General features: G+C 40.5%; 1 protein-coding gene across 4 annotated transcripts in view; it reads left to right on the forward strand.

Annotated features, from left to right (window-relative positions):
* Positions 1-24,103, forward strand: part of Dok5 (docking protein 5) — a 143,888-nt gene that overhangs the window by 110,677 nt on the left and 9,108 nt on the right. For all 4 annotated transcript variants that reach the window (XM_020176797.2, XM_074075006.1, XM_074075005.1 and 1 more), the window contains exon 6: positions 767-902. In XM_020176797.2, coding sequence (XP_020032386.1) covers positions 767-902 — 136 coding nt within the window. The remainder of the gene's footprint in view (positions 1-766; positions 903-24,103) is intronic.

Raw genomic sequence — 24,103 nt, forward strand, 5'->3', positions numbered from 1 at the left:
TGTACATACATGCACACTAATACATATTTAATTGGAAAAGCATTTTTTGCTTCCTGCCTTATTGGATATGGCAATCTTCCCTTATTAATGAAGTTTGTTTCTGATTCTTCATGGTCTCATCTGGATAAGATCCTCTTCTCAACATTTGACATCAATTATCAGACCCATTCAGCTTCCACTGAAGAATTTCCCTTGTGTGCCACACATAGCTCAGTACAGTCACGTACATTACAAAAAAAAAAAAAAAAGGAGAATTGCATTTCATCCATCCCATTCTGTGGAAGCTGGGCTAAAATGTCATCTGTGGTTTTAGAAATAGAAAAATCCTTAAAGCTATTGTTGGTGAGGAAAGTTAGAACAGCATTAAAGAGAGGCAGAATCCTCCTTTTACCTCCCAGCTAACCAGCATGATTTCTGAAAAGAAGTGGGTTGTCAGAAGGAGGAATGATGGAACACAGGTTTTCTCCCTTGGAGTAGAAAGGTGAAGTGTAAAGAATATACTGAGATTTAAGAAATGGCTCTTGCATTTCTTTCTACTTTGCTTTGTGCTAAAAAACATTCAGCACATGTTAGCCTGGAGTGTTGGTTCCCTGCCCATAATTATAATATGAATTAATTGGACACTTTGAACATTTTTATTCTAGTTAGCTTTGTTTAGTAAAAGTGAACAAGACTCCTAATTGCATAAAAAAATGAGCATAAGATCTTGGTACACTGCACTTCTGGAAGCTGGATTTTCAGAAGCTTCTTGTTTTTGTCTTTGCAGGATGTGTGAGACTGGTGAAGGGCTGTTTATCTTTCAAACACGAGATGGTGAGGCCATTTACCAAAAGGTCCACTCTGCTGCCTTGGCAATAGCTGAGCAGCACGAGCGCTTGCTACAGAGTGTGAAAAATTCAATGGTACGTTTGGAATTTCTTCCTTCTTGCTCACTATAGAATGCACTCTGGGAATTTTTGTGCTGAACAATATGGCCAGTATTATATTTGAGCAGATGGTTTACTCAGCAGTGTATGCTGTGGATTAAATGCTATCCTTTGAATTCCTAAAATGGCCAATTGGCAAAACCATAACAATACATTCCTGGTCACTCTTGTGTCTACTTTGTGATTAAGTTATTGTGTATGTGTGTCTACATTAAAATCAATTTAGATGTGCATCAACATATATAGACACAACAATGTGGATTACTAACCTGTAGACACATATGTGCATCTATATCAGATGCTATCATTTCAAATATCAACAGGCTGGAGAGAAATAAAAATGAGAGAAGAGGGCTGAGGGAAATCTGGAGTGAAATGTGAAAAGCTCGAGTCAGGGATTCAAGTCTGTATGTCATACATTTCAGTTGGCAACTGTCAGAAATCAATTGCAGTTAAAATGGCAAGACTTTCTGGCTCAATGAAAACCTGACATGCTGCACACCTCCACACACCTGCTGATATTTCAAGATGATGCTAACACGTGATCCTAAGAAACTTGCCCTCAGGAGACCCCTCTTTCCACTGCATTTGTAGGGCCATGGATTGTATACAGTATCATGATTCCTCAGTTTCTTATTAAGGAGAGTTAGTTCAAGAAATATTGGACAAATGCACAACAGTTAAACAAAGCAAGTCTGTAGTTCTAAATGTCTGGAAAGAAATAAAACCAAATGGAGTGAGTTTGGCATGGTAAGATTAGGGTCATTTGAAGAATTATGGAGCAACTATGGGAGAGTTGGACTTAAAGCGAGGCCAAAGCACACCAGTAATGTGACTGTCCCACAGCAGCCTCTGATTGGTCCTCAATGAGTTATGCACACTGCAAGCCTGGGTCATGAAAACTTGTTGTAAAGGGCGGACAGTAAAATGTTTCAGTCAATGTGGACTAATTCTGCCATTGTAGCCCAGAAGCAGCTATAGAAGAACTTGAAATTAAATGAGAAAAGCTGTGTTCCAAAATAATCTTTATTAATGGACGCTGAAACTGAAATTTCAGATCATTTCTCATACCATGACATATTGTTCTTCTTTTGATTTTGTCCCCAACCATTTGAAAATTTAAAAGCAACCAAACAACATATTTTTGCCTTGAGTCACACGAAAACAGGTAGCAAGGCTGGATTTAGCTTGGGCATCAGCTTTCTTACTGGAAAGGTCCACACACTAGCTGTGAGCAGAGCTGATGTGCACCTGTGTGAGGAAGTGTGGCTGAACTTGTGAGCATAGGTGTGACTTCAGATACAAATAGGCATGGAGTGAATTAGGGGGTGGATTATTCAACATGTGTGGGACACAGGGTGCTGAGGTATTTGGTTAAACATCATTCCAGTGTAGCTGGTAGGGTGTTTCTGAATGAGCTAACATTTATATTGGTGGTTTAGGTAAATCAAGCACATTGCTCTCTACAGTGTGGGAGATCTTCACAAAGTCAGTTGGAGCTTGACTAGAATCAAAGGTGACGTAAGAGAGAATTCGCTTTCTTTGCTTGATAGTCTTTAGCTGGGTCATTTATCTCTTTCTGTTTTCCAATTTGGACTCTTCACTTCCACCATCAGCTCTACTGGATTGCAGGCCTTCGGACTGCAGATCTAGGGACTGATCCATCCTCGTAATTACGAGAGTCACTCTTTCCCTTGTTCTTGTCTGTTTTGGGGAAACCCTGATGAATCTGGCCAACACAGATAACGCAGCAGGTACCAATCATTAACATGTTTAGGAACACTCCCAGGGAGCAGGCTTCATTCCACCTCCAGCGCTGAGTCATTCCAGCCTTGTGGGGGAGAGTAAAGTTCTCCATGTCTCCCTTGCTCAGGTTTCTCCTTTGTAAAATGGGAAAGGTTAACATTTATCTTCCTGTAGGCTTAAGTGAGATAGGCTTGCAGTACGTTCAACATAGAGCCCAACATGTCATAAACTGTAACTTCTGTCACTGATAGCTAGCTAAGCCATCATTAGTATTGCTATTAATAGCAGAGCAAATTAATTGGTTTGGACTGATGAAAATGGCGGTGGCAGATGATTTCTACCAGCAACAGCCACATTGTTTTCATCTTTCTCTCTCAAGTAGAGTAAACCCGAGGAAAGGATGGGGAAGAAGGAGGGCATGATACAACTTAATAGTGTTTAGAGGACCAGAAATTACTATAAGAAACTATAGGAAACAGGCATGTTTTACTAAAGAATCTGTACATCATTGAAAAGCCACAGACAACAGTAAAGACCAACTTGAGCAAAGCCCGTCATCCATACGCCTGACTCACAAGCATATAGTGTTTGTAACTCTGGAGTATGGAGTTTCCAGTAATTTAATTATGCACATACACCAAGTGGATTTGTATTGAACACATTACCTATGACTAGCTTTTTGCAAAAGTGTTATGTTATATCTACATATTCCTGCCTCATTAAGCATATGCAACATCTGTTTTATGGTTATATATATTACACTGTATGGCTTTTCCAAAGCTGCTTAAAACTGTGCTTTAGCCCAATGCTCAGTCTGTGTGTATCAATGATTATTTGTTTAGGATAATGTCTTAAAAATAAATTTTTGAACCAAAAACTGTGTGTGGATGCTCTTAAGGATTTGATTTTCTTTCTAATGACCTTCCAGAAAGTCCAGAAAGACTTTCTCTTTGGATGAATAGATTCTTGGTATCTGTTTCCCCATATGCTAACATGTCTGTATGTTGCAGTACAGATAGGTAGATCAGTGGATGGATGGATGAATGGAATGGATGGTGGAGGGGGAGAAAGAGATGGAGAGGAGACAGAGACAGAGACAGAGACAGAGATAAACACACAGAGGCAGAGACAGAGAGCCGTGAAGTAGACTGTGAGTCATTTAAAACTTACAGGGAAACACATCATTACATTAAACTTATATAGCTAGCCCATTAGATTTTTTTATACTCCTAAGGAAGTTTCTGTAAGATTGCCTTGTTTGTAAAGCCATAATTAGAATAAATTGGTCTTTGAAAGACAGGTTTTGTGCATACATGGTTTTCCATTTTTGACTCCCTCATTATTTCCACTAAAAATTAATCAGGAATATGAGTAATTCATTCAGATCATTCCTCTGCAAATTTAACTAGAAAATAATGTCATTTGCTCTTAATTTGCTGTATGCTTCATGAATTCTATAAAATAAATGTGAATATTTATTTTAAAGCACCAGCATCGTGCTGTAGATGAAATGAGTAAGCTTCAAGATGGGATCTGAATCTCCAGGAAGTTAGAAGCTTAGCGTTAGGGTACTTTAGTCATTGCCTGATTGAGGGGAACAATCAACACCATAATAGAATGGGACAGATGAAACAACACTGTTGCACCCCATCTGGGTTAGTGTTCAGGGTTTCTTTAATCAAGAATGGATCACACAGGCCTGGCTGTATTTCTTTATCAGTGGCCTTCACGTCACTGCTGGCTTGCATCTCTGAGGTATCCAAGGTCATAATTGGAGGCAAGGAAAAGTCTACCTCTGGCCTTAGTCTAATTATTAAGAAGTCCTCACTTGCTATTCATTGCTACTGTTATAAAGCCTCTAAGACCACAACCACAGAGAATTGCTATATTGAGGGACCCACAACAGTCTGTGGTTACAGCCTGGATGAAGGTGACTGGATCATGCCTGTGACCCAGAATCTTAAAGTTCATGAAGATGAGGCTGTGAGTTGGACAATAGTAACAACTTTTGTGGTTGGTTGAATAATGGCTCCCCAAAAATGTCTGTGTTTTGATCTCTGGAACCAGTGAATGTCACCTTACACAGGAAAAGAGGGTTTGCAGATATGATCCAGGATCTTGAGATGAGAAGTATCTTGGATTATCCAGCAGTGTTACCAAAATAGCCATTGTAAGAGGGAAACAAGTAGAGGGAGAGCCAGACAGGGGCCAATGTAATGGTGATATCAGAGCCCCTAACAGTGACTTAAAGATGCTATGCCACTGCCTTGGAGGTCGATGATGGGCCATGTGTCAGAGGATGTAGGTGGCCTCTTGAAGTTGGAAAAGGCACGGAAACAGACTCTCTCCTAGAACCTGTAAAAAGAACCAGCCCTGATGATGCCCAAGGAAACTGACTTCAGACTTCTTGTCCCTAAAACTGTATGCAGTAAGTTTGTCTTGTGTTAAGATTCCAATTTGTGGTAATTTATTAACAGTCATAGGACACTAATGCAATGACATAAATCATAATAAAATAAATATATATTATTTTTCCACTTTGTAACAGTCAATGTTTTTAGGCTTTTTGTGTACTATTAACCCTTAATGAACCTTGACTTGAAGGCCCAAGACCAGTGGTCTAGAAGTACTGGGGCTCAGAGTTGGGACAGGCTGTTGGGGCATTTCCCACTTTATACTCTACCTAAGTATAACTCCACTTTATACTCTACTCTGAGTGAAACCCCTAAATGTATTTTCTTGTCCTGCAGAAGATTAGCTCACTGCAATTCTCAAAACTCCAAATAAGTAGACACTTAAAAATTAAGAATTTTCACATAAAACTCAAGTTTCTATATTTTCTTGAAAAGTGAAAAGATCTGACGATACTGATCTCACATCCCAACATGATAACCATTGGATAAGTCCACTTATACCTTCCCTCTGCAGACAGAACAGGGTTCTTCCATATTTTCCACAGTCTCTCCAGCTCTCTCTTGTTGGTACTTGCAACTTGTTACCCATGCCGTAGCCAAGTGATGTCTTATCTGAATTAGTACCAGTGTTAGTTTTGTGTCACTGGAGGCAAAGTAGCAACAATCATGTGCCCTAAAGCAATGCACAATTCTTTATTTTTGTGGTGCTGGGGATGGAACCCAGGGCCTTTGCACATGCTAGGTAAGCTCTCTACCACTGATCTACCACCCCAGCCTGCAACACATATGTATTGTCTTGTGTTTCTGGGGTCAGTTTTGACTTAGTTTCTGTGGGCCCTCTGCTTCAGTGTCTCACAAGGTTGCAATGCAGGTACTGATTGGAGTTACAGTCTCATCTCAAGGTTAGACCAGGGAAGGATCTGTTTCCAAGCTTGAATTATTGGTAGAATTTAATTCCTTGTGTTTTTTGCCCTCAATGTCACGCCCATGTCCTTTCCACATGGTCTTTCCAGAAAGGAGGAAGTCACAATCCCATGTATCACAATCATGACATAGCCATCCCATCACTCTGGAATATTCTAGGGCAAGTCTCAGTTCCTACCCACACTCACAGAAAGGTGACCATGCAAGGGCACATCAAAAGGAAGTGATCACAGGACCACCTTTGTGTCTGTCCCCTAAAACATTTATTTAGTGCTTTGACTTCTTTCTTTTTAATATATTTCTTATTTTATAGAGTTGCTGGTACCAATTATTTAGTGAGCTCTATGCCTGGCTATTTAGTAGTAATAGTCACTGCCATTTATCCAGCCTCCCACAATAGCCAGATACTTTACTTACCTTTTCTCCATCGGCACAACAATTCTGAGAAGCCATTCATTCTTTCATTCATTATTCCCCATCACTTATTCATTCAAAAATGTTTGAGGACCTGCTATGTTCTGTTATGTGACACAGGGCAAGTGTTAAATAGACCTGTGAGGCCTATGTTCCCATGGGACTGACAATGGAAGAGAATATTTTATTCATGGTCCTTGATCTGAAAGGAATCACTGTACCCTGTCACAAAGGGTGGCGAAGTTTTGTGCCTGCAGCTATGGAGCTCATTATTACTGGAACCAGGAATGCAGGCTAGTTTTCTCTGGTTCTTAACTTCCTTCCCTTGGCCATAATGACACACTCTTAGTCCCTTAAAGGATTGTAAAGGTTTTATAGCCACAGTGAGCAGTCTAAGCATTTCCCAATTACCCTGAATATCAGAGTAAGTTTCAGAAAAAAGACACACACATATATACACACATACATATATATACATATATATGTAATGTATGTGTGTATATATACACACTTATATCCAAAAAAGAAAAGAAAACTCAGAAAAACATCTCATTTCTTTTAGATAAGATTTTATATCTTATAATTCCTCCTCACTTTCCCACTTTTGAAATTCAGTGCACTCAACGCATGTGTTGTCAAGGAGGTGTTAGAAGAAGGGGTTGTCCCTGGAGTATTAGGGGAAGGACAAAGTGTTAGATGTGCCAGTGGCTGTGCTGGAGAAGTAGGAGAGGCCTGGGGGACAGCTCAGGTCCTCCCTGAAGCAGCCTAGCTATTTTTGCCACCTTTGAGATCAGTGTCTATGACAAAGTCTAATTTTGGAAAGAGGAGTGGCAGTGTGTGGGATGTTCCTCATTCCACGACGAGGCTTGTCAGTTTTAGAATTTCCTTCAAGATGAGAGTCTCAGGATGGAGAATGCCTGTAATTTTCAAAGGCTACAGTGTGGGCTCCACTGAGTGTGACATTCAGGTTCTCCTCCATATCAGGATCCCTGTCTATGTAGTGGCTTGAGAGTGAAATCTGAACTGTTCTTTCTCACCTTTTTGCTTGCTTTCTTGGTAATGGATTGATTTACATGCAAATTGATTTTCCCAAATAAAATTTAATGAATTTCTAGAATTTAAGTGGCATTCTTCCATAATTCTTGAAACCAAATTCATTTATACTCAACCTAATTTTAAAAATGATAGGCTACACATTTTTTTAAAAAAAGAGGGCATCAAAGAAATCATAAAACCAATGTGATTACCCTAAAATAACCCTTGCATGCTGGGGTTTTAGAAACACTTTTTTCACAACTCCACATTCCCTACTGCCCCCTCTTCAGCCCTTCCTCCACAAAAACTAGTTTTTGCTTCTATTTTTGGACTCTGGTTAATTGACTTAACTTTAACATACTGTGTAAAGCAATGAACAGATTTTTCTCCCTCCTGAATCAAAACCTTTTTATATCCTGGCTTATTAGTTATTCAAAAAACTTATGTGGAATATCTGTCTACTACAACTTGGAAAGCAATTTGGTAGGTTGTATGGAAAGCACACAAGAAAGCATAAAATATCTTTGTTGTACTTAAATGATCTTAAAATTTAGATATGGACCTCAGATTGATGCCCCTCAAAATATGCAGATAGTTCTATGGGCTCAATTAGCTATGCCCCCTTTAGAGGACAGTTTGTTCTTTATTTATTAAAATTAAATTAATACGTCTTTTTACACAGCAAAAGCAGTTCTAAGAATTTATGTTAAAGACATAGTACCAGAAGTGGAAGTTGATGTGTGCACTAATGTAGACAGGGGAGCCCTTCCTTTATTCGTATATTCTGCTTTTTAACAAATACTTGCTGATCACTTTTGTCCTCTGGACAGTATATAAGATGTGAAGAAATAACCCTGAAGAAGATGAAGTTCCCACTCTTAGTAATTTGTAATAGCAGAAATAACTACAAAGAGAGTGAATCTCTTCCAAAAGGGAATGGGTCATGACACATGATATAACAGATTTCTATGAGGTGGATAATGAGAAATAGAAGAAAATCATATGTAGCAATGACTACCTGAAGAGAGTCCTGTATAGCAATAGCAACGGTGTGTGAGGGAAAAGAATGAAGATGAGGCAGGACAGTAGGCAGAGTCTGACTCATGCACGGTTTGATAAGCACAGAGATTGAACTTCTGGTGAGGTATAAGTGTACATGCTAGGTTGGCTACTTTGGGAGAACAAGACTGGTTGTGGCATCTGGGAAGGGATTTTTGCACACCACTTAACATTTTTCTGTGTCATCTAATTTTTTTGAGCTATGGCTACATAAATTACATTTTTAGAAATAGAAACAGTCGCTGAGTTTCTGGCCTAGGCAAATGATGTGGGTAAGGGAGTGTTCTCCCATTAGGAATGGCAAGAATGATTTTTAAAAAAGATGTGGTCAAGAATAAAAGATCGAAAGGGAAATTGTCAGGGCCATCTAGACGCCTGTCAAAGGTCAAGAGCATCTTTTTGGAGCATGTTATGTCAGAGCTGAGTTTTAGGATAAACAAGTGTTGGCAGCACACAGCTGCCACTGGTGTAGTAATATGTGTGACCTTCATTTAGAGTTGCTGTGTGTGAGGGACGAGTCCAAGGACTAGACATGAATGAACACTTAATCTTCAACGTGGTCATGATGGTATGCGCAGTGTTTTCTCATTTTGATACCTAAGGGGTTTGAAGTGTAGACTCACATCTAAGAAGCAGTGAAGCCAAGATTGAAATTGAGTGACACGGGCTCCAGTGTCCACACTTGAGGAACTGTGTTCTACTTAGTCAGCTAAAGTTGAATTCACTAAATGAAATCACAGAGTGTAGAAATTGAAAGAAGATACATGTAATTCCTGTGTTTACTAGTAGACATAAGACAGACTAATCTATTCATTTAGACAAAATAGATGCAGACAAAACTCAGGGTTCTGCCTTACATTGGCTGTGACTTTTTTTTCTGTGTATTGGGAAAAGATTTTTTTTAAAAAAGACCTCTTTCTGACCACTTTCTTTTCAGTCTTTTGTAACAAAACAAGAACTTGCAACTTGTAATGAGTGTGTTTTATTTATTTATTTATTTGTATGTTAATTTGTTTATATTTTGAGACAAGGTCTCATTACATAGTCCAGGCTGGCCTTGACCTCACAGTCCTCCTACTTTAGTTTCTGTATTGCTGAGCTTACAAATGTGAGTCACCATGCCTGGCTTAGTTTTAATAATTCTTTTACCTGATTATTAAATGCTGACCCACCTTTGGATGGCTCCTCCCTGCAGCTGTAAGCCCCTGTAACCATGTGCTAGCTCTTGTTTTGCTCGTGACTGTACCTATCTAGAAAAAGGGAACAAACTGAACATTACCAACAGTCATTTGTAGATGTTCACTCAAGAGCAGACATAGACAATGGTCAGTAATATGGCTTTTCCAGTGTCAATCATGGCCAAGAGGATAGATTAAAGTGGCGATGAGGATATAACAAAGAAGAATGGAATCAGTGCAATGCAGTTTCTAAACTGTTTTGAGAAATTAAATTAAGTGATTTGTTGGCAAAGCTTCTCCATAAAGGGCCAGACAGTAAACATTTCAGGCTTCATGGGCAGTCACTATTGCTACTGTTTTTCCTCCTCCTCCTATTTCTTCCTTCTTCTCTTCTTCCTCCTCCTTTTCTTTTTTTACTATAACATGTAAAATGCATTCTTAGTTCTGAGCCATATTGAATCAGGACACTAGGCTTTGGTTTGCAGGTTGTAGTTCCCTGATCCGACCCAGTTCTAAACCTTGGTTCTTAGACAATAGATGCAAATGTACTTATTTAACTGCTCCTTCCCCTCCAACCCATATGAATTCACTTTTTCTCCATACAGTTTACTAAAGGCAAAAGCAATCATCCTATCTTAAATCAGAGGCCACTTAAGATTTTATTCAGAGCTAGTCATTTTAGAGATTCCAAAGGCACCATTCAAAAGGGCTTCTAGCTTGTGTGGCTTTTTTTCCCCCCAGTGGTAATGAAGAGTCAGCCATGACTTGCAGTTAACACCAGAAAAGCACGTGGGGAGGGCACTCAGAGGTGGAGTCATGATGGTTGTCACCAACTATAAAGTTTTCAGGATTCTGGGAGAGCCAGGTGACAGTTTCTACAGAACAGAAGTTGACCACTTAATAGGTTTCTATCAAAGTATGCATGGAGCTGCCCAAGCATGAAATAAAAGTCCACCACCATCATGTACCTATCAAGGGAGAGTGAAACATTATCTGTCAGCTCCAGATTAGGCAGCATGGAAACAATGGTCCATTGGTCAGTGTCTCAAGTGACCAGATCAGGGACAAGGAGTTAAGATTATGATCACAGGGAGATATTGTGAGCTGGCATGTGAAGGCCACTTTCATTTGGTCTACCAGGTGTTGGTTTGGATAATATTTTTTAAAAGAAATTAAATTTGTTCCCAATGTTTAAAATGAGAGATTCCACATGAAATATAAAATATAAATTTTAATCTTTTGAAAGATGAGAGCATCTAATTAATTCAGGGCCTGCCTGAGCTAACACTTAAGGACAACTGTCATGTTGAAATGGTGAATGCTCTACAGCTTTCCACAATCCTTACTGTCTCTTATTGTCTCAAGAATGAACATGTTTTTCTCATTCATTCTACTTGCATGACCCATTTACACACTCAAGTTTGCAACCCCGGGTTTAGGGAAATAACATAAACCATTTTGTGCTTTATATTTTTTGCCAAGACACTTGTTTTCTTGATATCTGTTTTTAAATGAAGATGGTGGCTATTGATGTATTAGCAGAGGTGACTCTTAACTGGGGACAGAGTCAGGGCAGTTGTGTACCCAAGAGCTTGTGATGGAAAATGCAAAATGCAGGTGCAAATGTGTTGTGTGGGGATATATCTAAGTATAAGAGCATGATCATTGATTGAAACCAGTTGGATAGTGTGTTTCAGAAAAGTAAACCAGCCCTTTGGCATTTTCAATCAATAAGGCAAAAACTGCACCATCAGATTTTAAAGGCTTTGTTAGGTATGATCAAGATGGTGAGCATGGGATTTTTTCTAAGTGTGGACACTTTTGAGAGTGAATGTGGACTGCAGTAAGAATAAGGATGGCTACATAATACGTAGGCTCAAAATGAAAATGCAGGGCCCTTGTTCAAGAACTATTAAAAACTTCAAGGTGGTGGCGACATGGCATCAAATCACCCATGGAGCCCTTCCAAGCATGGGACTCTGTACAGCTGGAAAGTCTGTGTGCCCATGAAGTCAGCCATAATTAAACATGATGCCTAGGTAAATCATGTAGAAAGGATGCTACCAGGCAAACAGGGATGTGTTGCCCTAAACTGTTGGTTCTCATTGGGTAGCAATTTTGTTTACAAGGGATTTCACAATATCTGGGGTCATTTTTGCCTGTCAATGCTAGCAGCCTTACTAGCATCCATTGAGTAAAAGCTTGAGGTGCCCTGTGGCATGGGGCAAAGACTAACTTGGCCCCAAATCCCACTAAGGATGAGAAGCCAGGTGCTAAAGTCAGGAAAGTTGAGCTTAAAAGGAGCTAGAATTTGGTAGGTCAGTGGGTATGGAACTGAACTCTACTTCTGAGCTATGAATCTGGCCTCTTTTTGTCTGGTTACTTTATATTAATATGTGGATAATAATAACATTGTCTGTGCCTTTCAGTGGTGTGTGGTTCTATGAGCTGGTACATGTAATGCACTAGGAGAGGAAACAGTAAGGTTCTACAAATGTGAGCTAGTCTAGTAATTCTCTTACTCACACAACTGGTATGAGATGGGTCAGGATGCAGAGACTCAGTCTGAAGCAATGGGGATAGAAGCAGGCCACACAGGGAATTTGGGTGATAAGACTGTGTGCTGTTGTTTCCTTGAGACCCTGATGGAGTTTATGCATTAACAGAGAATGGAGCAAGCACGACCACATTGGACTATGAAGTCAGACCCTGCCTTCTGTGTGGGGCTACCACCAGCCCTAGTACTCAGCCGAAACTTCATAAATATGCATAGACAGTTATACCTGCTCTGCAAAGCAAAATGCAATCAAACAACAAGACAAAGTATGATGCATCTGCATGGTGAAGGGACTCTGCACACTAGCACACCACTCACTCTGAACTTGGGTCCAAAGTGGGCAAAAGTGGGCAAAAGATAGGAAGCACGAACCTCCTCTTCTTTCTCTTGTCACAAATACTGCTGCTTCCACTGAGTGTGAGCCTGATGGTGTCAGTTTGACCATGTGAGATTTTTGCATTATGCATTAACTTTAAAAGCTGACCTCTGAGAAAGAGCTACTTCATCAGGCTGTAAGTCTCAGGTGGGCAGGTACAAGTCCTCATTTGTCTGTAATAAGCTCGGTATGGGGCTTAAAGATTTATTGACAAAGTGAGGATCAAATAAATTATATTATGAACATAGAAAGCAAAATAAAGCCAGAATATTAAATCCAGTGTTCAAACAAGGCTCAGAATCCAAGCAAGTCAGTGTTAACCAGCCCATTTGAAATTTGGTCCCTGAGGATAGCTCTTCTATTACAGGTGGGGAGGGGATTTCCTTAGTAAGGAGGCATACAAAGTTACCAGAAGCGAAGGGAGCAGTGATTTTGTTTTTATGCATATGGTTGAGAATTCAGATGGCTCTGAGTAAATTGATGCAAATCACTTTTATTCCCATGAAAATAACCATTGGAGTGCATCTGGCACTCAGCAAAATGCTACACTTAGAAATTTGGCCCCAAGTGGTTGTTTCATGAACAGTCTGCTTGTCAAAGCTGTAAGCCACAATGGAGGCATTGTTTCAGCCAACATTCTGCTCACCAAGTTGTGTCTTCTTTGCATTTCTTTCCTTTAGCAGGAAAGCAACCTTTCTCTCTTACCTACGTTGTCTTTTCTTTCTTCTCTCTCTTTCCCTCCCTTCCTCCTTCTCCACCCTCTCCCCTTCTTCAACTTCTCCACCCTCTCCCCTTCTTCAACATTGAAGAAGCCAGTGCCTGCTTGGCTGGCGCTATTTCCTTGACAGTTCAGTAATAGTCTGTGATGCCTTCATAACAGATTGATGGCAGGAGTGCCGATCGCCTTTGCTTCAAATGCCAGAACAAGGGAGAGGACCTGGAGAAAGAAAGACAGCTCTTTGGATGGTTCCTGCCAAATATTTGCAGGGCTGAAATCAGGATTCAGCAGTCAGATTCCAGGTGTGGTCAGGTCTCACTAAAAAGTTGGGGAAGATCATGTGTTTGGAAAATAGTTAATTTTTACTTGAAAGAAGAACCCTGGGACAGTGGGGGCTCAAAGGACTTCTGATAAAACCCTAGAGAGCAGAGGAATTCTGTTTTATTTGTTTTTAGTATTTCCAGCCCTTAGCATGGTTCATGCCCAGAGAATATAAATGGATGGAATGAGTGAAGGAATGAACTAAAGAATGCTGAGTGCAGAATTAATCAAAAACAGTGTGGGAAAGGGCAGGGAGTAGAAGGAAGGGAACTCGTGAGCAGAAAACCGAGTTAGAAGGCTTAGTCTAATTGAGGGATAATTAGAATTTGAGCAAGCGGGTCCATCTGGTTCTTTGCTGAGAGCCTGCATGCTTTATTTCATTTACTTTTCAAAACCATTCTTGGAGATAGGGAATGATTTTTTAAACCTATTTAATTTATTTTTACATAGACACACATATGTTACTAATTGCAAAATTGGGATCATATACATAATGATTTGTGCTATGTTTTTGTCTTCTCCTTATTTATTTGTATGCATCTGTTTTCCCTCTCCTCTCTTTATTAATTGTTAAGAAATTTGTATGTCTCTGCTTTGCTGTGTTCCCATACAATCCTATATGACAGAAAAACCTATTTACATACACATGTAGACACATGTAGACACACACATACACAGATACACACATGCACAAGGGATAATTTTTTGAGCCATTGTTTGTTTTACAAAATTACCACATTATTTGTTTGCTTGCTTGTTTTTGTTGTCTGGGGTTTGATTCCATGGCCTGACCTGCAAGGCTGTGCTCCACCACTGAGTTACAGCCTCAGCTCCAGGACCATATCAAATATTTAAAAACTGCCTGCTGATTTTCTCACTTAATAGTAAATATCCAATGGAAATAGTTACAAGTCATGTAGAGTAGCTCAAGTTTGGGTATTGCAAACTGTGACCCAAGGGCAAAATCTGGCCTGTGGTTGCATTTTTGTAAATTAAGTTTTGTTAGAACACAGCTATCTTCCCATTTTAGCTGTTTTCACACTGAAACAGCAGAGTTAAGTAGTTGGTGATGGGGACCCTATGACCTGCAAAACCACTTGCTATCTGGCCCATTTACCAGCCTTTGTCTTATTAATTCTTTTTAGCAGCTAAATTCTATTTCACAGTCTTGATGTAACATGATTTATTGAGTTTATCTGTAGGAATATTAGAATTATTTTCCACTAACTAACAATTCTCCAACAAATATCTTTGTATACCTGTTCTTATGTGCTGTTAACCTTATTTAACTGAGTTTCACAACTCAATTGTGGAGAGTGGATTATGAGAATCCTATGAGGACTTTAGCACAGCTGTGCCCAATGTTCTGTAGGCTGAGTTTGGCACAGCCCTGGCCACAGAATAAGGCAAGAATAAGATGCAGAGCAGCTGCTTTTCCTAAGATGTTTCTGCAGGCTGAGATTGGCACAGCCCCAGCCACAGAAGAAGAAAATGCAGCACAGCTGCTTTTCCTAAATTGTTTATGTTCAGAGAGGTAGAATGCAGGTTTCTATTGTTGCAATGTCATGCCCCTCCCTGAGAGCTGTTGCTCCACCTCCTTGTTTACTACTGGGTATAAAAGACTCACTGAAAGAGGATGCTAGGATTTGGTTTGGGCTTTTGGGCTTTTGGCTTTTGGCTTTTGGGCTTTTGGACTTTTGGGCTTTGGGACTTTTGAGCTTTTGGCTTTTTGATGTGAGAGACTTTGGAAGGGAAAAGGATTGCTGAAGGGAAAAGGATTGCTGAAGAAGAATTGCTAAAGGGGAATTGCTAGCAAGTCTGAGGGCCAAGATTTTAAGAAAGCTAAAGAGAATATAGGACAGTGCAAGTCTGGGGCAAAGATTTTAAGAGAGATTATGCTAAAGAACAGCTAAGAAAAAACATGGGACAGAGCGAGTCTATGGAAAGAGACTTTAAAGAACAGAAGACTTTAGAAGCAAGGTTTTAAAGAACTGTAAAGGAGTAAGGCCTTAAAGAATAAAGACAGAGAAAAGAAGCAGAGTAAAGACAAGAGATTAATACAGAAATACCTGGCCCCAACTTTCTCTGTCTGTCTAGCATGTGTCTTTTCTGCATCTCCCATCACCAGCCAGTTAGCACCAGTTAGGTTCAGTAATAACAAGGGAGCGAGAGCAAAAGTTTGCTCCACTTAATTACCTGGATTTTCCAAACTCAGGAATACAATTGCTGAAGTAAAGGATATAAATGTATCTTTGAATTTTAAATGGGTTTTGCTATATTGCCTTCCAAAATACTGGAGCACTTTGCATCTTATCGGTAATACTAGTATATTTCCCAGAGGAGGTCATGGAGGCTCTGTAGCTCACAATTTGTACTTGGAGGGTGAGAACAGGGTCATAATATCTTGGACTTGCACTAAGTGTGATCTGAGAGTAAAGAACAGGCCTGGGAGACTTCTCAGAGGTGAATGCAGAGACAGCTCGGGCCTGAGTCAGCGCCTGTGAAGTGGGTAACAGTGCTGGTGCTGTGCCAGGCAGAGGACAGGGAGATACATTGGATCTCAGCTTTGCTCTGTGTCAGAGTCACCTGCCAGGCTGTGCAGCCTCAGACGGTGGGCTCTACCTCCTGTGCTTCACCAAGTTTGGGCTTTGGCACCTGCATTACTAGTAAGTGCTCAGGTGAAGCCAAGGCACCTGGTCCAGGGAAAATGCTTTGAGAACTGTGTTCGATGGTGAGTCTGAGGTCCTGGGAACCAAGAGAACTCCTTAGTCCTAGGGAGGAAAATGATGCATGCTCTTAAGAAGAATGACAGTCCCAAGAAGAGATAGGAAGAGAACAGGAATCAGAGAGAGCATGGCTTGGACTTGATGCTTTGTGCCTTTCATAGGGACAAAAGCTTACCATAAGGCATATGTCACTTGATGCACACTCCACTGTGCTGGAAGAAGGTCAGTTCAGGCACAACTTCCTACTTGCCTCATTATAGTGGACAGTAACCAGCCTTCAGAGGAACTGGTTACCATCACTTAGCATAGCGGTCAGCATTTTACTCAGTTTGTGTTGATTAAATGAACCTGCTTCTTCAAGTGGAAAGAGCCCCAAAGAATGCAGTGAATGTATTTATCTCAATAAATTATGCCCAGCACCAAACCACACAAAATGCATTGTGGAGAACCTTATGAAGGTATTTGATAAACCTCAGAAACACAGAGTTGTCAGACGTGGTAAAAAGATTGTATGCTACCAGAGCACAGGCTTGATTTTTAAGGTTTTTTTTTTTAAAGAAAATTCATTGTATAAGACCATTATTTTCTTTTAAGGAAGACCATTTGGTCTGGATTTTGTAGAAATAAGCCCTAATGTTTTAAGATTCAGTTAAAAATATATTTCCTATTCATGACATACTTGGAATACTTCTTTCAAGTGAGAAACTTGAAATTATGATTGGTTTCTCTGGGAGCTCTTTTCTGGTCTCCTTTTAAGTTCTGTTTTTTGTTTTCTAGTGTCATTTGGAGGACACCAAAAGGTTGGGACTGGAGGTGCAGGGTGGGATGAAGGGACCATAACACTACACTGTGCAGAATGGGAAGAGATTGCCTCTTCCAAGCCTGTTCCTGGAAGGGTGCCAAACTCTCCCATCCTTCAGAGCTTCATACATACTTACAAATCTCTGTAAGTCAGTGAATGGAAGAGTGTGCAAATAAGCAAGGAAGGGGTGGTTGATTTTGAGGTGCACTAGTTTCAATTTGTACATGGTATCAAATACAAATCATGCTAAAGAATTTATGCTACAAAATAAGTCTTTTTTTCTTCCCAGAGCAAGCACTTTGCCAGCTTCTTATGTATTCTTCCAAAAAGAGAAAATAACATTATTGGTATCAAGCATATCTATTTATTAATAAGCTAATTCATTCTACAAATATGAGTCTAGTGGTGCTCCCTTATCTGCGGGACATATGTTCCAGGAATCCTGGAGGTTGCCTGAAACCATGGCCAGTACCTAACCCTATATGTAGATGTACACTATGTTTTTTCTTAGATATATCATAAAGTTTGATTTATAAGTTAGGAACAGCAAGAGATTAACGGCAACTAATAATAAAATAGGACAATGGTAACAATATGCTGTAATAATGGTTATTTAAGTTTTATGAGTTATTTATTTCTATAATTTTCCCATTTAATATTTTGGACCACAGTTGACCATGGGAATCAGAAACTTACAGAAAATGAAATTGTGACTGGGGGAAGTGTGACTGTACTTGTTTTGTGTCAAACCCTGTTCTAGGAAGCAGAACAGCAGTCCTTGTCTCCCAAGGACTTCACTATATTGTTTTGGGAAGAGATAGCCAATCAGCAATCAATAATTAGTAATGAATATGTATTTCTTAAGAGTCCACAAATGTTATAAAGGAATTGGCAGTCAGTATAAAGCAGGAGAAAATGACCAGGACTTGTGTCATCCTGGTAAAGTGATGCTCAGGCAAACAGCTGAGGAAAGTGAGGAGGAAGCCTTAAAAATTTCTAAAGGCCAGTTGTAGGCAAAAGGGAACTTCAGTGCAAAGACCTGGAGGCTGCTCTGTGCCTTGTATGTTTGTGTGTAGGGAGGCTGGGGATTCTGGAGCAGATAAAATAATAAGAAGAGTATAGGAGGTGACTATGAGCCAGGTCCTATCTGATTTTGCAGTCATGACTTTAGATTTTTCTTGGGGTAAGTTGGGAAGTCATTGGGAGGTTTGAGAAGGGGTGAGATAGAACTGACTTTGTTTTTGAAAGGTTCACTCTGGAAACTGATTGAAGAAGTCTGGGGTGAGGAGGACAAAGATACAAGCAAGAAGATGAGTTAAGGGGCTCCACTGACACGTGGACAGCCAGATGAGTGTGATGGTGATGTGGCCCATGATGGCGGTGATGGTGGTGAGAAATGGTGGATTCTAGATACAGTCTGACGATCAGACCAGGTTGATCTCAGCTAATCACTGAGAAGTCTTGTAGAACAGAAGGAGAGGAGACAAGACAGTCTCAAGATGGGTTTTGTTTTGTTTTGTTTGTGTCTTTCAGAGCAACAGTTAGGAAGGAGGCAGCATCTACCATAGGTGACAACAGTGCAGGTTCTGTCATGATCCTGGGACATGTCTTCTGGACAGCTAGGTGGAGGGAGAAGTGGGCTGTTAAGTGCACAAGTCTGAGGTTTGGTGGGAGATGATAGTTAATGCACATGTGGGAATCATACATTGTGCTGGATGCATTTAAAGTCATCCCATGCTAAGCTCTTCCTGGGCATCTGGGCAGAAAATTGCTACCCTGTGCCTTTAAAATAATTTTTTATCAGTTCATAAAAACTTATCTCTTTTTATTTCAGTGGTTACAGATTAATTTTGTATATTAATGTGGAGGTAAGACTTCTTTGTTTAAGAACAAAAATGAAATTACCAACTCACCTGCTTTTCTGATACAGCAGCAACATTTAAAAGTAATTTTTGAGTCAGTTGAAAATCCATTTGGATATGCAAATTAAAATTTAAAATTCATTTAAAAACTGGTCATTGGAATAGTAGTTGATATAGTGGGTCGTGGAATGAAACTTGTGGTTAGCAGAAAAAAATGTGATAAAGGAGACTGAGTCAAATTTAAATCTATTGGATCTGAGAAACTCAAAAAATGGCTAAGAAAATGAGCAAAGAAAATATGGTGTGGGTAAAAGATGATTTACATTAGATACTCTTCTGTACACCACGAGCATGATAATGACATATCAATAATAGTAGGAAAAAACACAATTTAATACAAGTCTTAAAAATGGGTAAAAATAGCAGAAAAACACAAACTTTTCTCCTCTTTTTTGGTTCCAGGTAAAGTACTTCTGGATCCAAAGATTGAGCTGTCTTTGAGCATGCTCACTCCCTGCCTGAGTATGGATGGAATCTGGGATCCCTAGGGCTTCTTGCTTTTCCTCTGTCCTACAATAGCTCCATGTGGATATTTAGCTCCTATCTCTCCCTGTATTATCTGAGAGCATGTTTATGCTTTGGATCTCACGTGTGTTTTCTTTTTTTGTTGTTATTGCCTAAAACCTTTTTAAAGCTTCTGCCCTCATGCCAGAAACACAGTCTAATGTCAAATGTTTAGGTTTAAATACAAATCTGAATGTTCTTATTATGACCTTGTTGAGAAACTTGCTAAAAAGGTATATCAAGATACAAAGCTATTTATAAGTTTGCTCACATTTGTAGAATCCCACAGTGAATCATTCATGGTCTGGGAATTAGCAAGTAGGAACTATTTTTCTCTCTCTTTCTTTGCTGACAAGATATTAAGGGTTAAGAGGTTAAGTAGTCATGCAGTTAGTAGTAGTAGATTCTAGACATTAGCATAGATTTTTGACTTCCAAGTCTGGGCTTTTACCATAGAAGGAAACTTTCTCAGAATGATCGTTCCAAAGGTGGCAAACAACACAGGACAGTTGTCCTCACACTGTAGTCCCTGGGACTACAGAGTCATCTGGGGAATTGTTAGAAATCCAAGTTCTGAGCCCCACTAAAGAAACTCTGGGGTGGAACCAGGAATCTGTGGTTTAACAATTTCTCCAGTGATGCTTTGCTTGGTAAAGGTACACAGCCTGATCCAGGGTCCAGAAAGCATAGGTAGATTATCCTTGCAAATGTTATTTTCACTGGAGAATAGGGAGCCCACCTGGAGGCACTGTTCAGGAACCAGCTGGGGAAGCCAGTAGGCATGGTAGGTGCTATGAAGCACACAGCTGAGCTTGAGTGGAAAGGGCTGTTTCCATGCTGGCCTCATTTGGAACTCTCTGTCTTAGACTGTTGTCCCTTCTGACTCAACTTTGCCCATGCTTTATGCTTCAAATAGCCCTAGAAATGTGATGAATTGTCTTATCAGAACTGTATGAGCTTTGCAAGTTTCCCAGCTTGAGAAAATATCCAGGTGTGGATTGGCTTCCGCCTCACAGCTGAAATCTTGTCAAACATGTCCTTGTGTGGTCCCTTCAGAGTCCAGGTTGAGTGACTGGAAAATTGCAATATGGTGGGCATATGCAGAGTTTTCTTTGTCAGAGACTCCACTTGATTTCCTTTCAACTGGGGGAGGTAACGAGTCTGATGAGGATGGAATTAGGTTTAGAAGTTCTGGTATCTTCCATTGTGGTGATTTGGGTTTGTTTCTGAATGGGTCCAGTATGAGGTCACAAACATAACACATGGTGCTTGTGAGTGACTGCAGTGGCAGACGATTACATCCTGCTGTGCTGTTCAACTTTGCCAGATACAATGCTGTGCCACAGAAACAGCTGGATTCCAGAGGAGGACAATATGGCACAGAATTGCACCTGAGGCTGGCTGCTGTCCTCACTCCTGGCCTCAGACTCAAAAAGAAGGGCATGGGTAACAAGTCGGTGTTGGTCAGACTGAGTGAAGAGTATTGAGTCCAAAAATGGGTTGGCAGGTGTGGGGGACAGTTGTTTTTCTTTCTCTGCTGACAAGCTGTGCATCATAGTCTGGTCATTAGAATTTTTTTCTCTCCCAAGAGGGTTGATATGATTTTCTCATCATTATAGGAAAGAACCTTGGCATGCAGCCCTTCCCTCACTGTGAGTGTCGGGAAGGCTTTAAAAGGATCAGACTGAGCTGGTGACGAAGCTAATGACAACCTGCTTTAGCCAGTTGTCATTCAGACCCCTGTTTAAATGTAACTTCTTGTGATACCAGTTGACTGGAAATAGCTACCCACTCACTTACCATGTCATGCTTTGAAAAAATACCTGCATTACTCATACTAATATCTGATTTTATATTTTTGATTATAGCTTTATTGAGCTATGAACATGCTATACACACCTTACCACATACATAAGTACCCTTTTAAACTGTAAATATAATGCTTTTAATATATTCAAAGTTTGAAACCTGCACCACAATCAATTCCAGAAAGCTTTTTATCACCCTCACCCCATCTTGCCAAGTGTGGTGGAGGTGGAGGCAGGAGGATTGTGAATTCCAGGCCAGTCTGGGCTACATAATGAGACTGTGTCAACAGCAACAAAATCTGGGCACCAGTATCACACGCCTGTAATCCTAGCTACTTGTTAAGCTGAGATCAGGAGGGTTGAGGTTTGAGGCCAGCCCAGACAAAATGTTTGCGATCTCCCATCTCTACAGAAGAAAGCTTGATGTGGTGGTGTGTGTCTGTCATCCCAGCTACAGCAGCAAGCATAAAATAGGAGGATTGAGGTCCAGGCTGGCCAGAGCAAAAAGCTAGACTCTATCTCCAAAATAACCAGAGAAAAAGGGCTGGAGGCATGGCTCAAGTGGTAGAGCGCCTGCCTAGCAAGGGAGAAGCCCCAAGTTCCAACCCCAGTATATCAAAAATAAATAAATAAGAAAGAAAAAAGAAACCCCATCCTTTTTAGGGATCAGCCCCTAGAGTGAGGCAACCACTAATTTACTTTCTCTCCTTAGGGGTTTGCCTATTCTGGACATTTCACATAAATGGAATAAAATGCAATAGGAGTTTGTGGTTTGTAACTTGCTTCTTTCACCTGGCACAATTAACTTAGGTCCATGTAGTTATAACCTGGAGCAGAACTTCATGGTACCATGGGTCTCCTAGTTCACGGTCAGCTTCTCTCTCCAGCAGCACAGTGTTTTTTGCACATTCAAATCCCAATAAAGTACAAAGGTTGAGTGATTGCTCTGAGTACTCCATGCTACTGGGCAGTGCCAGGCTTCATTTAGACTGAGTTTGGAAGAGATCTACATGCACCCCTGCTGCATAGGGGAAAGATTAAGTGTTCACATACACCAAGACAATTGTTTGACTTTTGCAAAGCCTTGTCTTCCTTCCCTGGTGGAATCTTCAGCTGACACAGATCAAATGAATGAATGAGTAGAGCTAAATTCACCTGCTTTGCTTTGAGGCTATCCTCAACAACTGTACTCATGCACACCGCAGATCTGTCCCCAAAGATTTCAGCTCCTCACTTGAATGGCAAAGTGTAGTGTGAGATAAGTCTTATTACCGTGACCCCCACAGTCAGAGACAGCCCTCTTAATTTAACCTGGACCCAAAGTTGCCGCATGAACTCAGTCTTGGGCTAGCAGTACTTCTCATTTGGTGGGATGATTAGAATTTCTTTCTGAAAACTATTCTTGGCTACTTGGGTAAATGTTGTGTTCATTCATTTACACATTCATTCATTCATCCGTCACACATTTATTTGGCCTTTGGAGGCCTCAGCTAAGTGCCAGAGCTTTAAAAAGCTGTACTCCCTGCTTTGCAGGATTTCATGGTTTGCAGTTGGAGGCAGGCTAGTTTAGCAACTAGAACAAAATGATGCAATGATTGGAATATGAGCCAGGCTATGTGATATCTGATAGGAGCATCCGAGGAGGGGAGTCTTCTGTAAGGAGATTGTCAGGGAGATGATTTCTGAGGATAATCCTTGGGGGCAGGTGGAGAACAGGTAGGCATTAGCAAGGTGAGAAGTGGAGAGAGCTTTCAGGCTTGGGAGCAGAAGTATGATGGCATACACTTCTGCTGGAAGCAGACATTGGGTGATTGGTGTGGGTCATGGCGAGGCATGAGGCTGGATGGGTCTCAGGATCAGAGCACCCCTGTAAGAAGTGGGGCTGTTTGCCTGAGAATACTTGATCTCTTGGCCGATTAACTTGAGAGACTGGGGGTAGATGCTCCCCAAGTTCTTCCAACTCTAATGTTTCATGATCCTATCTGGTTATCTGACACAGGAGACACCATGGATGGCCTATGATTTTCTTGTGGTGGTTGTTTTAATATAGAAGGACGTACATGTATTAGAATAGATGGGGCAGGAGTATGGGTGAGGTATAGTACACAATTATTTCACTCCAACCTCTTTCTACAGATGCGCTTGATACATCAAGAAAGATTCATCATCAAGTCGAGGTTGTATTGTTGATAAGGGATATTTCCTAGCAAGGGAAGCCCAGATTAGTAGGGGCAGAATTGTGATCTTAATTAAGCTGTAAAGGATTAAAGCCTTTATAACTACTGCACAGGCAGGGGATCTTCCAGCTAAAGTGGACAAGGTAAGAGATAAACAAGGCACAGAGGATGCACCTGGTCCTGTGTGGTCTTGCTCATGTGGTTGCATAGCCATCAATGCCCACCTTTTGAAATGAGCTCTTCTTCCATCTCCACCATCTAGACTCCCTCAAATTAGCATTTCCAACTAAGCATTTTTCTGCATGTTTTCTGACCCCCTATTAACCTCCAGCCTCCCTTGGCTGCCCAAACTATTCCCCAAAGTAACAGAAACTACTATAGATTGGTACAGGGTTGGAGGGAGCTTTCCCTAACCAGACTCTCCCACAATTTTTGAAAGGAAGTTTTTTTCAGGAATATATCAATGACACACTATGGCAGAAATTCTCATATTTCA

The sequence above is a fragment of the Castor canadensis genome, chromosome 5 (genome assembly GCF_047511655.1).
Source record: "Castor canadensis chromosome 5, mCasCan1.hap1v2, whole genome shotgun sequence".
Classification (NCBI taxonomy): domain Eukaryota; kingdom Metazoa; phylum Chordata; class Mammalia; order Rodentia; family Castoridae; genus Castor; species Castor canadensis.